This window comes from Chrysochloris asiatica, unplaced genomic scaffold (genome assembly GCF_000296735.1).
Source record: "Chrysochloris asiatica unplaced genomic scaffold, ChrAsi1.0 scaffold00058, whole genome shotgun sequence".
Taxonomy (NCBI): Eukaryota; Metazoa; Chordata; class Mammalia; order Afrosoricida; family Chrysochloridae; genus Chrysochloris; species Chrysochloris asiatica.
The window spans coordinates 17,452,900-17,471,966 of NW_006408576.1; the positions used below are offsets into that span (position 1 = coordinate 17,452,900).

General features: G+C 39.9%; 1 protein-coding gene across 2 annotated transcripts in view; it reads left to right on the top strand.

Moving 5' to 3' along the window:
- Positions 1 to 19,067, top strand: part of ASAP2 (ArfGAP with SH3 domain, ankyrin repeat and PH domain 2) — a 281,424-nt gene that overhangs the window by 137,592 nt on the left and 124,765 nt on the right. For both annotated transcript variants that reach the window (XM_006863981.1, XM_006863980.1), the window contains exon 3: positions 12,691 to 12,836. In XM_006863981.1, the coding sequence (XP_006864043.1) occupies positions 12,691 to 12,836 (146 nt within the window). The remainder of the gene's footprint in view (positions 1 to 12,690; positions 12,837 to 19,067) is intronic.

Consider the following 19,067-nt stretch of genomic DNA (forward strand, 5'->3'; position numbering starts at 1 on the left):
GATTTACACCCTCGGAAACCCTGTACAGGGTCGCTATGGGTCGGAACCGACTCGACGGCACTTAACAACAACAACAAATATATATATATATTTGTTGTTATGTACTGTTGAGTCGGTTCCAACTCATAGCCACCTTGTTTAGGATTTCCAAGGAGAGGCTGGTTAGCTTGAACCACCGACCTTGTGGTTCAAACCAACTGTGCAGTTCAGTGCATTAACCTGCAGCACCACACCAGCCTCTCTTTTGGAGAAAGATGAGGTTGTTTGCTCCTATAAAGGCTTAGTCTTGTGAACTCTATATTGGGTTGCTATGAGTTGGCATTTACTCATTGGCAGTGGATTTGACTACAAGTATAAGTGAAAAAGTATTGCTACTGGGGTTCTAGTTCAAGCACAGGTTTATTCCAAACAAAGTGTATAAACATCTCTGTGATCAGTTGGTGACTGCAGACACGTTCACTCAGTACTTTACTTGTCTTAGTCTTATCAGGGTGTCTTCAAAAAAATAGGTTCAGTCAAGACAGTGGCTTCCTAGGATAGTCTTGGTGTGATGCTGTAGGATAAACATTGGACTGCTAACCACAAGGTCGGCGCATCAAATCCACCAGCCACTCCTTGGAAACTCTATTCAGGGTAACTGAGTCAGAACCGACTTGACAGCACTTAAGAACAACAACAAAAGGGTAAATCTTAATAGGTTTTCTTGAACGATATAGGGCAATTATGGGAACTTACTATGAAGCAATGTAAAGACAGTTGAGAACTGCATTGGTGAGAAAGACCAGAGAAATTTTGCCAAAAATTTTCCATCAGAATGATGTATCTACTTCTTCTGCTAGAATTTTGTTGGAAGAGCTTTCCCATCACACAAAAATACTGATCTTACCCTGTCAGACTTATTTTGTTTCCCCAACTCAAAATACATTGAAAAGGAACATACTTTAAGTCCTTTGGTGGTGGTAGTGGTAGTGATTTTGCACTATGGAATCAGTTCTGACTCATAGCGATCCTAAATAGGGTTTGTTGTTGTTGTTAAGTGCCGTTGAGTCGGTTCCGACCCATAGCGACCCTGAACAGGGTTTCAGAGGCTGTAAATCTTTATAGGAACAGAAAGTCTTATCTTTCTCCCATGGAACAGCTGGTAGTTTCAAACGGCTGACCTTGAGATTAGCAGCCCGACTTGTAACCTTTAAGGATGCCCAAACTGCTGTTTTGATGAGGTGTAAATCGAAGAATGCAGAATTTTGGGAGAAAGGGTTGTTGTTTGTTATTGCTAAGTGCCATCAAGTTAGTTCTGACTCATAGTGACCCTGTATAGGGTTTCTGAAGAGCGACTGGTGAACTTGAACTGCCAACCTTGAGGTTCAAACTGACCTTGCAGTCTGTAGCATTAACCCACAGCACCACACCAGGGAAAGGATTAGTGAAATAGAAACACTGTCTTCAAGAGTATATAGACCTAGATGGAGAGGGTAGGTTAACAAACAACAGCTTCTCATTTTGATATTTTTATTCACTAAAAGTTTCTGTGATTTTTTTTTTTTTTTATAGCAGTACTTTCTGGCTTACCCTTGTGTGTGTACACATACATACATATATACATACAAGGGGGCTTCAAAAAGTTTGTGGAAAAATGGAATAAAAAGATAATAGGATTTTTTCCATGAACTTTTTGAAGCCATGTATCTTCTACACAAATGGCTAGCTATTATTATATGTGGTTTTGGAGACTGTTGATACTCCAGAGGCTAGTTGTCCCTGTGAGGTGAAGACCCTTGAACCCACTTCAGACAACAATATCCACAGGGACTAGTAATTTCTTGAGAAATGAAAGCCAAAGGGAATTCCCTAGGAAAGTTTTGAATAAAGTTTTGGAAGTGGGAAGGTGCATGTGATGTTACAGAAAGCAGAAAATATAGCAAGTGATGAAGCTTCAGCTTCAAGAAGAGTTTACTTAGCTTGAACATGGAGTTGTAAAATATGAAGGGATTTCTCATCTAAGCCTTTTTGGTTGTAGGTACTTAAGTCTTCTCAGAGATGATGCAAGTATTCAAGTACCAAAGGCTGTCTATATTGTAAATTTATCCAGGAGAAACTTAACATGAAGAAAGACAGATTATAAAATTTGTAATAGGCATGGTGGTAGTGGTGATGTGCCGAGGAGTCGGTTCTGATTCATGGCGTTGCTCGGAACAGCTAATAATTTTGTACTGCTGACCTTGAGGTCATCGGCCCTGTCATAACTATTACGCTACTAGAGCTCCTTTGTAATAGACATAGACATATAGAACCCAAACAGTCTAGTCACGATAGCTGATACTTAACATTTCTTTTTTTATTATTTTAAAGTTTTATTGTGAATTGAGAGAAGATTTATAGACCAGCTTTTCATTCAACAGTGATTACAATCCCTTCCCTATAACAACAGTTATCCTTCCTGTGGTTCCCCATTTATATTTTATATTTTGCATATGAACACAGCAAAAGTATTTGGTGTACACATACTTATTTAAACATTCAAAGGGCACATTCTGCAAGCCAGCCTCCTGCCTGCAGGCACACAGCCTTACTTAGTCCGTGGGCCTAGAGCCTGCAGCAGCTCTGTCTTTCCATGTCACCACCTCTGCCACCGTCTCAGCTGTTGTTACTTTTCTAAGTAGCGATCTCATGCTCCACTCAGGCTCTTCCTTCTTGATGGTCCTGGGATTGTCTGTTCCTGAAATGAAAGATTAACTACTTCCCCTTTTAGTTACAAAACTTCTCACAATTTAAGTTTTGACAATCATAATCCTGCTAACAATTACTCACAACTGAATCATAAAATCCTATCAATATCATCCCCCACCCCCTTTACCAGACCCATCTGGAAAAGAGGAAAACTATGCAGTAGGGATTCTACCTTACCCACCCCACACCCCCCACACACACCTCATTCTGAAACTAAGTACACCCATGAAAGCTTATAAGCCAGCCACTAATTGCCTTTATAGTCCCGCCTCACCCAGTTTTTGATAGCTAATGTCTAAATTGCCCATCCCTATCAACCCAGTATACTGAAGAGATCAGCATGTTCCTCTATCTGAAGAATCTTCAATTCCAGTTGGAATTTTGAGCAACTGCATCCATAAGCAAAAGTCCAGTTCATCAAATTATAGCAATTTATACCTGGTCACAGTTTCAAATATCTTTATCTTCATCTGGTCACATTCTGGTCCACTCACACGGTTTCCTTTTTATGTTTATTCTTGATGTAGGGGGTTATACATTGGGCTGCAAAGTCAACAGTTCAAATTCTCCTGCCACTTCATGAGAAAAAGATGAGGCTTTCTGTACCTATAAAGATTCGCAGTCTCAGAAACCCTATACCGGGTCCCTATGAGTAGGAACTGACTCAAGGAGTACAACCACCTCCCCCATCTCCAGTAGCTTAAGACACTTAAGGTTTCTTTTCAATTTTTATTCTTGAAGTTGTTTTCTGATTCTAAACATAATACATGCTTAATTTGGAACATTCAGAAAAGCAATAAACAAAGTCATCATCGTGGCCTAATCTTGCTTATCCACATAACTCAGACAGGCTCGTGTTCTGAGGCACCACTTTTGACGTTCAATGCAAGCTTTGCTACTTATAAGTGGTGTAACCCTGGACTAGTTATTTACACTCCCAAAATGTGTTTCCTCAACTCTAAGATACCTATCTGGATGAGAAATAATATAAAATAGAAAGCACTTGGCCTTGGTGTCGTTGTTAGGTGCCATCAAGTCGGTACCGACTCATAGCGACCTTACGCACAGCAGAACAAAACACTGCCCCGATCCTGGGCTCACCTCAACTACTGTTGCAACGCTTGAGTCCATCGATGCTGCCACTTGGCTAATCCATCTCATTGGGGGTCTTCCTCTTTTTCTCTGACCCTCCACCTTACCAAACATGATACCCTTCTCCAGCGACTGCTCCCTCCTGACAATATGTCCAAAGTATGAGAGACCAAGTTTGACCATCTTAGCCTCCAAGGAACACTCTGGCTGCATTTCTTCCAAAACGGATCTATTGGTTCTTTTGGCAGGCCATGGCACTTTCAATATTCTCCTCCAACACCACAACACAAAAGCATCAATTCTTCTACAGTCTTCCTTATTCACTGTCCAGCTTTTGCATGCATATGAAGTTATTGAAAATACCATGGCTTGGGTCAGGCGCACCTTAGACCTCAAGCTGACAGCTCTTCAACACTTTAAAAAGGTCTCATGCAGCAGATTTACCTAATGCAATACGTTATTTGATTTATTGACTGCTGCTTCCATGAGTGTTGATAGTTGATCCAAGAAGAATGAAGTCCTTGACAACTTCAATCTTTTCTCCATTGATAAGAATGTTGTTTATTGGTCCAGTGGTGAGGATTTTTGTTTTCTTTATATTGCGATGTAATCCATACTGAAGGCTGTGCTCTTTGATCTTCATCAGTAAATGTTTTAAGTCCTCTTCATTTTGAGAAAGCAAGGTTGTATCATCTGCATATCGCAGGTTGTTCATGAGTCTTCCTCCAATCCTGCAATCCTGATGCCATGTTTTTCTTTGTAGAACTCAGCTTCTTGGATTATTTGCTCAGCATACAGGTTGAATAAGTATGGTGAAAGAATACAACCTTGTCGCACACCTTTCTTTTTCAAACCATTCAGTGTTACCATGTTCTGTTCAAACAACTGCCTCTTGGTTCAGGTACAGATTCCTCATGAGCACAATTAAGTGTTCCGGGCTACTCATACTTCACAATGTCGTCCATAGGTTGTCATGATCCATACAGTAGAAAGCCTTTGAATAGTCAATAAAGCACAGGTAAACATCTTCCTGGTACTCTCTGCTTTCAGCCAAGATGTACCTACCGTATGATTTGTTTCTTAGTTTGGCATTCTATCCTGGCTATATCTACATCATTTATTAAATAATCTTAGGAAATATGATTTTTAAATCCATTTTGTAGATATGCTGTAATGTAATCATTTCCATATTATTGGAACTTTATATTGTTTTCTTTTCTTTGATCTACACAGCCCACAAGTGTATTTTGGGTTGTGTATGAATTATTTAAATGTAATTTTATTTTCTTATTGAGAATATGCATAGCCAAATACACACCAATTCAACAATTTCTGCATATACAGTTCAGGAACATTTGTTACATTTTTTGAGTTGTATAACCATTCTTACCTTGCTTTCCTGAATTGTTCCTTCCCCCATTAATATATATTCACTGCTCCTTATGGTTTCTACCTTATCTTTCAAATTGACATTGTCAATTGGATCTCATATAAATAGTTAAAAACAACAACAACAACAACACATAATGCTCAAAGCAGTTTTTATTTGTTAAACTGTTGGTTTTAAGATTTCAGGGGCTATTTTTTATTTAAGATTTAAGTATTATGTCAGTGCAGTAGTTTTAGGGGTTCATCCAACCTTCATGGCTCTAGGAAGTTTAGAGTCCATGAGAGTTTGAAGTTCTGTTATGTATTTCCCTCCCTTTTGAGCAGCATTCTTCTATGGAATCTTTGATCAGAATGTTTAGTAATGGTAATTGGGCACCATCCAGTTCTTCTGGTCTCATAGCAAAGGAGGCAGCTATTTATGGAGGCAATTAGACACATTCCATATCTTCCTCCTATTCTTGACTCACCTTCTTCCTCTCTTGTTCTTGATGAATAGAGACCAATTGTCATGCTTTATATGACTGTTTGCAAGCTTTTAAGACCCTAAGCACTGCATATCAAACATAAGTACTTAAGCATGTTACTAGGCATGAAGATATCCCCTGAGACCATGACCCTAAACCTCAGTGAAGTTTTTATATGTTTTCAATGGTAACTCTTTATACATTGTTTTGTACATATATCTCTGGTTATCTTATTTCCTTTAGTTAGATTTCTAGAAGTGGGATGATTGGATGGAAAAAAATACTTTTAAGTCTTTTGGTACCAGATTGTTGTTATTGTTGTTAGGTTCCACCTCATAGTGACCCTGTATATAGGGTTTTCTAGGAGTTAGTGAGCTTGAACTGCCGACCTTATAGTTCAAACTGACTTCACAGTCTAGCACATTAGTCCACAGCGCCACACCAGAACTCCGGTACCAGATTACCAAATTTAAAATATTTTTTTTAAGTCATTTATCTGGGATGATTTTAATATTAAAGTTCTGAAAATGGCTCTCTCACTTGGCATATTTACAGGTAGATTCCTGTTAAGAAGTGGAGATTATCTCTGATTTTAAGAAAAGGCTGTGTCCCATGAGATTATGTGCCATTTATTAGATCTGAAGCCAGATAATGTATAGGGCTGATAGTTTGAAGGATTTTTTTTTTTTTTTTAATATTGAGCTATGTCAAATGATCCCAACATTAAAATTGTAATTTGCATTTGAATATTAGTCATCAGTAGTGTCTTCACAAAGCTGCTACTTTGGAAGAGAACATATGTCTCTTTTTAAATGCATCCTTCTCAGAGCTGTCTGTGTGCATGGTTGGAATGTGTGGCATCAGCAGATGACTTCCTCAGGAAGCCTGACCACCAGAGTGGATGACTATGTGTCAGGAGCAGAGGGGTAGAAGATCCTCACATCCCCTTCTTCTCTTTCCCTCTGGTGATTGACATTTGCTGTTTGGATAAACAGTGCATGTGCTTGACTATAGAGTTGTAACACATTTGTCTTCGCCTGGAGCTGAGGATAGTGATAATGTGATGAGCAAACAAAGAAATAGTTCCTAGTATGGTAGGAAGAGCACTGAGCTGAGAGAAGGAAATCTCTTGTTCCAGCTCTGCTGTAAACTTGAGCAAGTCACCACCTGTCTAAGTTTTCGTTTCCTTGTCTGTAAAGTGAATTCTAGACTAGGTCACCTTTCAGAATCCCTTTGAATGAAAACAAAAACAAAAACAACACATAGGGATGGCCTGAGGAGGTTGAGACAGTGAGACCTATGCTGTCCTTGGATGGATTTGAGAAAGGAGAGTTGGATGCTGACAGGGTCTTTAAAACAGAGAAAGCAGTAACAACCTCTGAACACGTGGGACTCCCTGATTCCCCTGTGACCTTGATACCGTCCTGTTTCTGTTGCTCTTCTCTATTTGACAATTCCTATAGAGTCCTTGTGTGGTGCTGTAGAATAAGCACTGGACTGCTAGCCACAAGGTCGGCAGTTCAAACCCATCAGTTGCTCCTTAAAAACCCTATACAGGGTTGCTATGAGTCAGAGTTGACTGCACAGCACTTAACAACAACATCTTTTTGGAGCCTCAACACAAGTGTTCTTTTCTTAGCTTCTCCAAAGCCTCAGTGCCCACGACCTTGTCTGGCTTGTTACAGACCATCAATGAAGACATTAATGGATCTTTCTCTAGACGTTTTTGGCAGTCACCGTGATCCATATTCAACTTTGTGTCCCTTCCTTTTGCAGTATATGACAGTGGCTTGCCTTCTCTCTGTTCTGTGGGCGCTGCTGACCTGTCAGCCATACTTACATGTGTGGCCCATTGACTAGAAATAAAGGTTTTGTTCTCTTTGGATCCAACAGTTTTTGCTAGAACCCTATAAGCTGGGCCTTCTCATTGATCCCGTTTTTTAAATAACAGAAACAAGTAAACAAAAAGCTTATATCAAAAGCTTATTGTTACTTCTAAACTTAGTCTGTACACATGGCCTCATAATAGATTTTTCTGTGACAGCCTTTCATCCCATCCCTTTCTGTTCCTTATGAGTGTATTGATGGAACGTCGGCCTAGTGTGCAGTGGTGTGTGAGGAATGGGAGGCATGTGAGGTTTGAATAGGCAAGGAGTGGGGTCTCATCCTGACATTGGTTAAGCGACTCTAATTCTTATTTTCTAAGGACTCGCGCAGATTAAAAATTTGGATCTGGATCATTAATAAGAACCAAATTTAAACAAGGGGGAGGTGAGAGAGAGAGAGCTCTTTTTAGAACAGCTTTTGCAATTCTGTAAATAAAAACTGATAGACACAGTTTGGGTTGTTTCCAGAAACTTTATTCCCAAGCTATTTATTTTAGTTTCCTATTTTTAAGTTTGCTTTTGGCAAAAGAAAAGTAATGGCACTCAACTACTTTCTGTTGTCTAGTAGGAAAATCTCAAGACTTGGAGTAGTAGGCCTGTCAGTTAATATATATTTATGGAAGGTGTACTGTTTTTACTGTGGAGCACCAAGATAGGATCAAGAAGCTTCAAATTCATTTGCAGAATGAGAAGACTCTCATTAACTAAAAATGGGACAGTTTGAACATCCAAAGATAATAATGACTGCAGTAGATGAAAACGTAAAATAAAATTTGTGAGCTCATTGTCATCATCGTCATCATAGTAAAAAACAAAAAACCACACCTCATTCATTTATCACCATTAGAATTAGTGGTGATATCTATACCTTATTTTGCAGATTGACAAGTAGAGAATAAGAATTAAAACAAGCAGACAAGAAACCCTATCCTGTGCCAGAGAATAAATTAAGGAGTCCAGAAGGAGGGATTATAAGTAGTTCTTTCGTATTCTTTCATGCTGAAACATGAGGTTTCGGTTGTTCGTTTCCCATATGCCAGATTGATGGACAGCTATTGAAGAGAAGACCTCTTCTTAGAGGTTATCGCAGACTTAAGAGACAGTTTGCATAGTGAACAGAAAGTGGAATAAACTCCTCTCCTGGCTCAGAATTCTGCTGTACCTCTTACCAACTGTGTGATCTTGGACAAGTCACTTAATCCCTGTGAACGCCCCTTTATTCATAAAAAATAGGGATGATACTATGTATTGTGTAATTAAATTCAACAAAAGCATGTGAGGCCACTGGTAGTTCAGTCGTAGAATTCTCACCTTTCATTCTGGCTTTATGTACATTCGTTGTGCGCAGCCACCACCCATGTACCAGTGGAAGCTTGCTTGTTGCGCTTTCAGCCTAAGATAGAATAGGAAGGAAGACCTCACTGTCCACTTCCAAAAATCAGTCTGTGAAAACCCTATGGATCACAACAGTCTGATCTGCAACCCATCGTAGACAGGAATGGCACAGGTTCAGGCAGCATTTTGTTCTGTGGTGCACGGAGTTACTGTGAGTCCAGATGAGTCCATGGCAGCTAACAACAACAATAAGCAGTTAATGTATGTTAATTCCCTTGCCCTTCCCTTTTAGTGTTCACTTAGAGAAGATATGGGTATGATGAGGTTTCCATGGAGTCTTAGGTCTCTTTTGACTCCCTGCTGGGCTTCTGCATTCACATCTGCTCAGATGAAGGAAACCACCATGGCTAGTACACTTCTCTGTTGGCATCATGGGGAAGCCTGATGGCCCAGGGAGCAGTGAGCAAGGGTAACAGCATAAAGTGTAGGGTTTGCATTCCTCTGTTTCTCTAACCCAGCTGAGTGATACCAGCACCAGACATCTGCTTGTGGCTGTCAGCTCCTGTTAGGGATTGAATTGTGCCCCCGAAACACATGTGTCACACATTCTAACCTCTTTGCCTATGGTTATAATTTGGAGTGGATTGTCTTTATTATGTTAATGAGATGGGATTAGTGTAGGGTGTGCTTTGAGTCGATCTCTTTTGAGATAAAAAGGAAATTAAACAAGCAAGCAAAAGAAGGAGAGATGAGGGAAGACACATGTCAAGCCATGTGAAAATTTCCAGAAACAGAAGCCCAAAAGAGACAAAGACCTTCCTCTCGAGCCGACAGAGAGAGAAGGCTTTCCTCTAAAGTCCACCCTGAATTTGGACTTACTAGAAAATAAATTTATGTTGTTAAAGCCCCCGCTTGTGATATTTCTATTAAAACAGCACTAGATGACTAAGACAGAATTTGCTACTGGAAGAGTCCAGTGCTGCTCTAACAAATACCTATAATGTGGAAGTGGTTTTAGAATTGGATAGTGGGTGGAGGTTGGAAAAAATTGTAAGGTGTCTGATAGTAAAAGCCTTGGTGCGGCTGTATAGAATGAGCACTAGACTGCTAAACACACGTCAGTAGTTAGCCACTCCCCTGGAAACCTATACAGGGTTGTTATTTGTTGGAATGCACTCAATGGCACACAACAGCAGCAACAAAACTAGTAAAGGCCTAGAAAAAGATGGTAGAAATTTGGATGTCAAAGGCAGTTCTTGTGAGGATGCAGAAGGGAGTGAGGAGAACCATAGAGAGCTTCACTACCATGTTAAATAATATGCATATCAGTAACAGAATGTTGCTAGAAAGATGGACATTAAATGTGTTTCTGATGAGGCTTTAAAAGAAAATGATGAACACATGATTGGACAATGGAGAAAGTGTGATACTTTTTATGCAAGGAAGAAGAACTCGGAATTACATTCAAATGTTTGTTGAAAGGTATACTATATTAGTGATGCACATGACTCTCTGGCTGATAAGTAAGAACTTGATTGGGTCACATAGTTTCTCCTTGCTGTTTACAGTAAAATGTGAGAGGAAAGAAGGGGACGTAAAAATTAACTGTGCAAAATGAAAACAGAACTTAAAGGTTTGAAAAATTTAAAAACTAAAGGTACATGTTCTGTTATGTTCACCAAGAACATGACTACATAATCTTTTGTTAAAGAGTAAGCTTGTGATGGATCTAAGCAACTACTATAGCAGAAAACATATCCGCTTATGCTGAAAAGGACAGAGAAAGAGCACTGTTTGCCTCCTTCTTTGTATTATACAGACAGGGAATAGGAACACTTCTTGTCATCTGAGAAAAGAAAAGGACCATCCCTGAAGCAGCTCAGAAGTCCAGAGAACTGTTGGAAGGAGCTCAGGAAGCAGGACCTTTACGGTTTCAAAGGGTGGGGCTGCAGTTTCTTGGCTTCTTCAAAAGGGTGGGGTCACAGCCTCCTAGGTTTCAGAGAGTCATATCTTTGTTCCAATTCGTTCTGGAGTGTGGGGTTGCTGTTAATGTGTGCTGGACAGATGAGACCACACCCACAGCTGAAAGGGACAGGAGGGTTGCATGCCCAAGGGACAGAAGAATGGGGTCTTTGTGGTCTTGGGGGATTAGGTTGCTATTCAGGTAGACTAATAGAATGGAGCCACACAAAGTCAAGTTATTGTTGTTGTTAGGTGCCGTCAAGTCGGTTCTGACTCATAGTGACCCTGTATTGGGTTTCTCAGGAGTGGCTAGTGGATTTGAACCACTGATCTTGAGGTTCAAACCAACATTGCAATCAAGTACTTGTCTTACAGCACCATGTGAGGACACTCACAAAGTTGAGGATCAGTGTTAAATAGTAAAAGCATCTTAAACAGTAAAAACCTGGATTCCAGGTTTTAAATCAGTGGTTCTTACTCCCTCTTGGAAATCAAAATGATATATAGATCTTTGACTATAGAATCCAGAGATTCTCATCTCAAGACCTCTAATTAAGAAATAAGAGGTAGAGCACACAGGTAATTCTGGTAAGTTAGTGTGATGGATATATAATTCTCTCACTACGATATCAGACATTTCCAAATTAATCTTTCCAGTCTATAATCAAACAGCATTAGCTTGTATGGATGGGTACCTGTGCTTTCATCATTTCATCATCATTTTACAGTCATAAAAGGGCAAACACTTGTTACCTTGTATGTGCCCACCATGTGAACTCCATCAGACAGAGAAAGCCCTGGTATATGTAGCTCAGCTACCTCACTGAGAAACAGATTCCGAAAACCCCTCTGTAACAGTGCAGATTCTTCCTCAGGGAACTTAAACACTGTCACCAATGCCAATGCCAGACAACTGGGACAAATGAATGGAGCATTTGTTTTATTTATTTATTTTACTTACTTACTTTACTTTCTTACTTAATTTACTTATATTTGTTTTTAGAGGGCAATCTTTGACCATGATCTATGAATGGTGTACCCATCCAACCTACCAGGGAAGTGCTTTATCCTTGACCTCCAGTGAGATCTTGGATGCCTTAGGGAATTCCATATGTGGATCTAGTAAACACAAGATAAATGAATTTCATTCTTCAAGTCTTTTATTTTATTCTTTGCAATCCAGGAAAAAAAAAAAAGCCATAGTGCTCTTGTTTCTCAGACTATACTCCAACATAGGAGTTAAGATTGAAACACAGACACATATATGCACACACAGATCCTGAAGAATGTGTGGCAGAGGACATATCATGAGCAGAGACATGGTGGCACTGAACTGACCTTTGCAGCATTGACCTGTGCTCTGAAGACCACTGTTGTTCCTGTTTTGAAAGGAGAAGTAGCTGTGGTTTGTGGCCTGGACTTGAGTAGCGAGCTTCAGGCTAGAGAGAAACAGGGCATCTCTTGTTGAGATTTCAGAAGAAGGCCGAGTCTGTTCACTGGACTTGTGACTTCTGCCACTACTTAAACCAGAAAGAAGTCATAGATAGAAAGGAAGTATTAGGATACCCTTGACAGTCTCATCTAATATGTTGAAAACTGTGGCATTTGGTATAAGGACTTTCTCTTCTTCATCAGGCTTATTCTTTAGGACCTATTGCTGGCACAATAGGTTGTTATTGAAATAGCAGAGGTACTTCTGTTCTTTGACTTTTCTCAGATTTGTATTCTGTTAATGTGTTCAGTTTTATTCACAACCAAGAGGAACCTGGAGGGGAATGGGGGCTGAGTGCTTGCTCATGCATTAACAAACAGTACATCTCACATTGCTGTTATAGCTCATGTGGAAAATGAAGAGCAGTACACCCAAGCGCTGGAGAAGTTTGGTGGCAACTGTGTGTGCAGAGATGACCCAGATTTAGGAAGTGCATTCCTGAAGTTCTCAGTGTTTACAAAGGAGCTGACAGCGCTTTTCAAAAACCTGGTAAGTGCTCAGTATGTGTGTGCGGCTACCGGTTGAACAGTGAAATGCCTACACTTTACATGAAAAGGTATCTCAGTGGAGAATAATTGATATTTGTTTAATAAACTAGAAATAAACCATTTCATAGTTCACATGGTACCCAAAGGAATTATTGTTTTCCATATACATTAGGCCCCTTTGGAATAAAAATTTTTAAGTTGTGAGTTTTACTCTAGTAAGACTTTTAAAAGGCGCTCTGGTAGCATAGTGCTCAGGAGTCGGGCTGCTAACCTTAAGTCGACAGTTCAAAACCACCAGCTGTTCCGCAGGAGAAAGATGAGGCTTTCTGTTCCTGTAAAGATTTACAGCCTCGGAAACCCTACATGGGGTTGCTATGAGTTGGAACCGACTCCATGGCACACAACCAACCAAGACATTAAAAATGCAACTTGTCCTTTTAAATGTGCACAGCAGTGGAATAAAATTTGTATTTGCTTCTTAAGGGCCTCAGGTTTCAATTTTTAATAGTTTTAAAACTGTATAGAATAGTCTGTTTCTTGTAATTATAGTAGGTATTTGAACTTACAATATTTAATAAATCTGTTTCAAGCACATCTTACACAGAAAAGCTAACCTATAATCAAAGCACAGAAATTACCATGAATATTTAAAGGGCTTTTATACTCCCAAATGTAGAGTCTAAAAAACAAGCAGGGCTGAAAGAATCAGTCTTACTTTTTAAGCAAATACAATATGGAATTGTTGTTTATTGCCTGTGGTAGCTACTTAGTTACGTTGCGTGAATTGAGTTCTTTCTTGTGCTTGGCAGCGCTTTGCTGTCCTTGTTGTGGAACCAACATTTGGAAGAAGTGGACTGCCTCAGAGGGCTGTTCGTGGCCCTGGCCGGGTGATTTGATGCACAAGTAGAATTTGTATTGGGGATCTTTGCCGGTATCTCTTTCCTGTTTTTCTCCCAAAGTATCTCTTAAAGATCATGGAAGTCAGGAAACACTGACTAGTGCTTTCTTTGGAGGTTGTCAACAACAGCTTCTTTTTTCATTTCTCCTGTCAGTAAGCTCATACAATGAAAAAATGCCTTATCATTGTTGAAGTGGTGATGATGATGGATTTGTTAGTCAACCTTAGGAGGACAGGAAAAAGGGACTACAGTGTATGAGTTAGTCACAGGAAGAAGGGGGAAAGAATAAGATAGTTAAGGTTCTTGGTCTCTCACTCTGTCTTCATTTGCAGATATTCCGGTTGGAAATAATAAAATATTTTTTAAATAGTTTTTTAAAACCTGTTGCTATGCTGGTTTTCACTTGAATTAATTTGATCCTAAAGTTTGGGACTTTTGTCAAAGTGTACCATCCATTTATTACTGTCAAAAATAGATGAAAATCTGCATAATAAACTGTACCCTCATTCCTCAGCCCCATTCCCTAAATACTGACAGACATGTATGCAAGGGAGCTTCAAAAAGTTTTTGAAAAAGTGGAATTAAAAGGTAATGCACCCTCCATATACAGAGTAGACAGGGATGGGCAACTTGGACATTAGCTACCCAAAATGGGAGGGCTACAAAGGCAAGAAGTGACTGGCTTACAAGCTTTCAAGAGGGAACCTAGATCCAGAGGGCACAGAGGAAGGTAGAATCTCCACTGAGTAGTATCCAATCTGTCTGGGCGGTGCTGATGAAAGGAGATGGGGACAGGTCCCTGTGGCACAATAGTGAGTAATTGCTATCAGCACTGACTACGAGTGTTGGAAATATAAAGGTGGATGTTTGTAGCAAAACGAGAGGAGTGATTGACTTTGCAGTCTAGGAGCAGAAGTCCCTGGAACCATCAAAGGAGAAGTGCTGAGTGCGAGACCCAACCCAGAGAAGCAGTTGCGCCAGAGATGATGACGTGGAGAGATGGCAGATGGGGATTCTAGACCCAGAGAGGGAGAAGGGGGTGTGTGCTGACGACCCACGGGAACGCTTGCAGGGTATACCCTTTGGTTGTTTGATGATGCATGGAGGGGATTGTAAGCATGGCAATGAAACAATATACGATAGGATGAATGTAAAGCTAATGCTCTCCCATGTAAACTATCACATAATTCACAATAAAACATTAAAAAAAAAAAGGTAATGGAATTTTTTAAAGGTTTTTTTTTTTAAGCTACATCTTATTAAGGTCCTAACACCAAGTCAGGAAAAATTGGAGGGTTGTTTTTTTTTAATAAAGAGAAATGGAGTGGTTCTAGGGCAAAAATGTTATTGATGCCAACGGTCTTCTCACTCTTCCAGTGAGAAAAATCTCGTTGCTGCCAAGTCCCCTGTGGTAAAATAAAGCCCAACAGTTGGTAATTCCTTTCCAGGCATGCAGAGCTACCAGTCGGCTTTTTAGTGACTCACTCTTAAATATGAATGAACAGGCTTCAGAATTAAAGAGACTAAAATAAGCAGCAAAAAGTACTTGGGGAAATAGTTAATGTGGAGAACAGAAGAAAACTTTAAAGAAACCATATTTAATTCTTCAGAGAAATAGTTTGTCTTTAAAGATGGCAAGTAGAGAGGGAACAATTACATAAGGAAATACAAAATTAGAAAGGTCCATTAGAAGGGTTGGAGTAAAATAAATCTCTGAGAAAATAGGAAACAAGACAAAGTGATAAATAAATAAGAGGCAAGACCTAGGGATTAATCTTCCAGGTCCAGCATCCAGCTGACAGGCATTTCGGAGAGAATAGTGGAGGAACATCACCAATGCAGCACTATACAAAGGAAAATTTCTAAAACAGAAGAATACAAGCCTTCAGATCAAAAGGACTCATGAATGTCCAGCACAATAAGGGGGAAAAGACTCACATCAAGGCACATCAGTGTGAAATTTCAAAGGAACATAAACGGGCCCAGAAAGCACACAGAGGATTACAAATCAGAATGTCATTGGACTTCTCAACAATAGCACTGAAACTTGAAGGCATGGAGCAGTACTTTCAGAATTCTGAAAAGATGATTCTCAACCCCAGACAACTTGTACCCAGCCAACTGAGCAAGAGAGTAGAATTAAAGGTATTTTCAGACATGCGGATCTCAAAAATTTAACTCCCACATGTCATTTGTCTGAAACATCCAAAGGATGTCCTTTAACAAGATGAGGGGTAAGCCAAGAAAGAGGAAATTGTGAAAGTCAGGAAATAGGATCCACCAGTTTTCAACAGTGAAAGGAATCCCCACAGGATGGCAGTGGGAAACCCAGGAAAAATGTTTAGCAGGAGGCCTAGAAAACAGCCAGCCCAAGACACTTGATCATATAGGACACAGAAGAAACAAATGGTAAAGAGCTTGATGGCTGGTGGTTCAAACCCAGAGACACTTCGGAATACAGACCTAGCTAGCTATCTGCTTTGGAAAGTAAAACGCTATGGAGCAGTTCTGTTCTGCACACCATGAGTCCAACAACAACAGGAAATAGATAGGATGGAGGCCTGGGTTCTGTCTCTTCACACTCCAGAAGCAAGCAGTTTTATCTTTATTCTGCTCATCTCTAGACCTGGATTTTCTCATCTGTTAAAAAGGAGATGATTACACTATACCTGACTTCGTTTACAGAATACAGCCAGCTGCCTTCACACATTTTATCTTCTCTAATCCTTAGAACAATCCCACAAAATGGGTCAGTGTTATCCCCACTTTTCGGATTAAATATCAGTGGCTTTGAAAGGTTTAAGGAGACAATATCTCCCTTGGGAACACTCAGTCCTTGACAGTTCTAGGATGTTTGCTCTAGGTTCAGAAGGTCCCTTGTGCATCATTGCATGTAATGGAATCCTGAATAAATGCATATTTGACATGGGCAGCTGTGCAAAACAACCTGTCCTGTCTTGGCTTTCTGCAGATGCTGAAAACAGAGCAGGACCTGGTCACTGTGATAGGTACATTGCTCAGTGCCCCATGGTTTTGCTACTTTCAGTACCTCTAAAAACCACTTCCAAGTCCTAGGTGCTCTCATTTTCTATAGTAAGTAAAGATTTCAAGAGCACCCATGGCTTAGTTAAGCACCAGACTAGCCATTGAAGTAGACTACTTGACTTAATCCTAAACAGCAGTGCTGTATGGTAGATTTTATTACTTGGGTACACACACACGTTAAGTAACTTTCCTAGTCTTTAGCTAGCAAGGGGGCAGAGTTGAGCTTCAAATCCAAGTCTTAAACTTGAGACCTCTCCTGTTTCCGCTGTGGCATTTAAAGGAATTGAGGGTGGGGAGGGGACAAAACAGAAGACTGGTAGTGCAGAGACGTGTAGTATAGGGGAACTGCTGCAGTGACCAGATGGACTTGTTTCTTAACCTGAAACCAAGTGTGATAAAACCCTGCCCACCCCACAAGACCAGCAAGATAAAATTGATAAGTAGGAAGAGTTGGATTTGTGTGTATGTGTTTGTAAATTACAATCCCAGCACAGATAGGATATTCTCATTTTGTACTGATTTGCAAACTTATGAAAATCAGTGTAATGGTTGCTGGTAAGAACATGTGCATTGCTTTAGTGTCAGTTTCTCCTTTACGATGTTAGGCTTGTTGATCCTGTTTCCCAGCAAAGATCAGAGAGAACAAAATTCTCTTATTTGCACCAAGATTAGCCTTCACTGTGCCTGATTTTCCAGGCCAGTGCTGGTGTTGAAGCTGTGCAGCCATAGAAATGCAAAGTGGAGCTTCTGAGAAACGTGTTTCTTCTCAGTGAACTGATAATAAAAGAATTCTCTTCTTTTGGTATTTTATATACCATTCTTATTCCTATTTTTGGTCCTGTCTGCCCTATCATTTTAAAAGCTTTTGCTTTTCCTCAGACATTTAAAAAACATTTCAATCCTGTATAGTTGCGATTCTCAATTCTACCCCATGTCCAGAAAGAATAATTACCACCTACCTGCTTTGTGGTATGAAAGAATATAAACCAGTTGAAACATATCCAAAGAAAGGCCAAGTTAATATAAAGTGAGATTTTCTTACTAATGGATGAGATTCTTGCCTTCAGAAAGTCTATTAATTTCTTCTTCAATTCTGCAGGATAAAGGGGGAAAACAAGGCATCTTCTGAAATGTGATGTGTGATATTAAACTGGTTTTAAATGCAGCTCTGGAGCCCTGGTGTGGCACTGTAAGACCAGCACTGGAATGCTAACCACAAAGTTAATGGTTCAAACCCACCAGCTGCTCCTTGGAAATCCTATACAGGGCTGCTATGAGTCAGCACTGGCTTGATGGGCACCTAACAACAACATAAAGACAATTCAATTTCTAAGCTCTTTTCCTTTTACCAGATGAATGTGACAATCCTGAAAAGATTTTCCAAGGGCCACTTGTATGCTGAGAAATAGCTTTTTAGTGTAAGGCTGCATTCTGAAAGGTTTCATTGCAGATATGTATAATCTCTGTCCTTGATTTCAGAGAATTGGTACTAAAAGTGTGTACTCTCAGCCTAACCTGCTCTGTTCGAAGACTAGTGTCAAATGAAAGCCAGCTGATGCTGAGGATGTAGTCCAGCATGACACCCGGGAGTGACTCTGTGGCTAAAGAATCTCATCTCACTTACATTGAGAGAGGAACCTGAAAGTTCCACCAAGTAACATTTATGTACATTGGTACAAATGATCAGAGTTAAAAGACATTGTAACTATAAAGTTAAGTTCTGTTAGGATGAGCAGAAGCCTGTACTTTGTCCATATGTGATGTATACACTGCCTAGTAGAGTGGTCATCTTACCTGGTTGCATTGATAATAGGACTGAGCACTGTTTTCCCAATACCACCAGTCAGGTTAAATATAAGCTGACTTTCCATATTAATAAAGCTTACCTTAGTACTTAATAAAAAGATTTCTCATCCTTAGTATGCTCATAAACTTTTTTTTTTCCTTGTTAAGCAAGGAGGTGTTCTGGTAGCGTAGTGGTTACGAATCGGGCTGTGAACCGCAAGGTCAGCAGTTCGAAACTACCAGTTGTTTGTGGGAGAAAGATGAGGCTTTCTACTTCCGTCAAGATTTACAGCCTCAGAAACCCTGTTCAGGGTTGCTATGGGTCGGAACCGCTCGACGGCACCAAACAAGGACACTAATCATAATTGCATATTTAAAGAGTCAGGGGTAGAGGGAGGAAGACTTAGTGTTGTTGTGGACATAAGTGCCTGAGCTATTCTGAAGTGTAAAGAAATCTTTAATGGGTTGTTTTATACGGGAAAATATGCCCATGTATTAGCTCC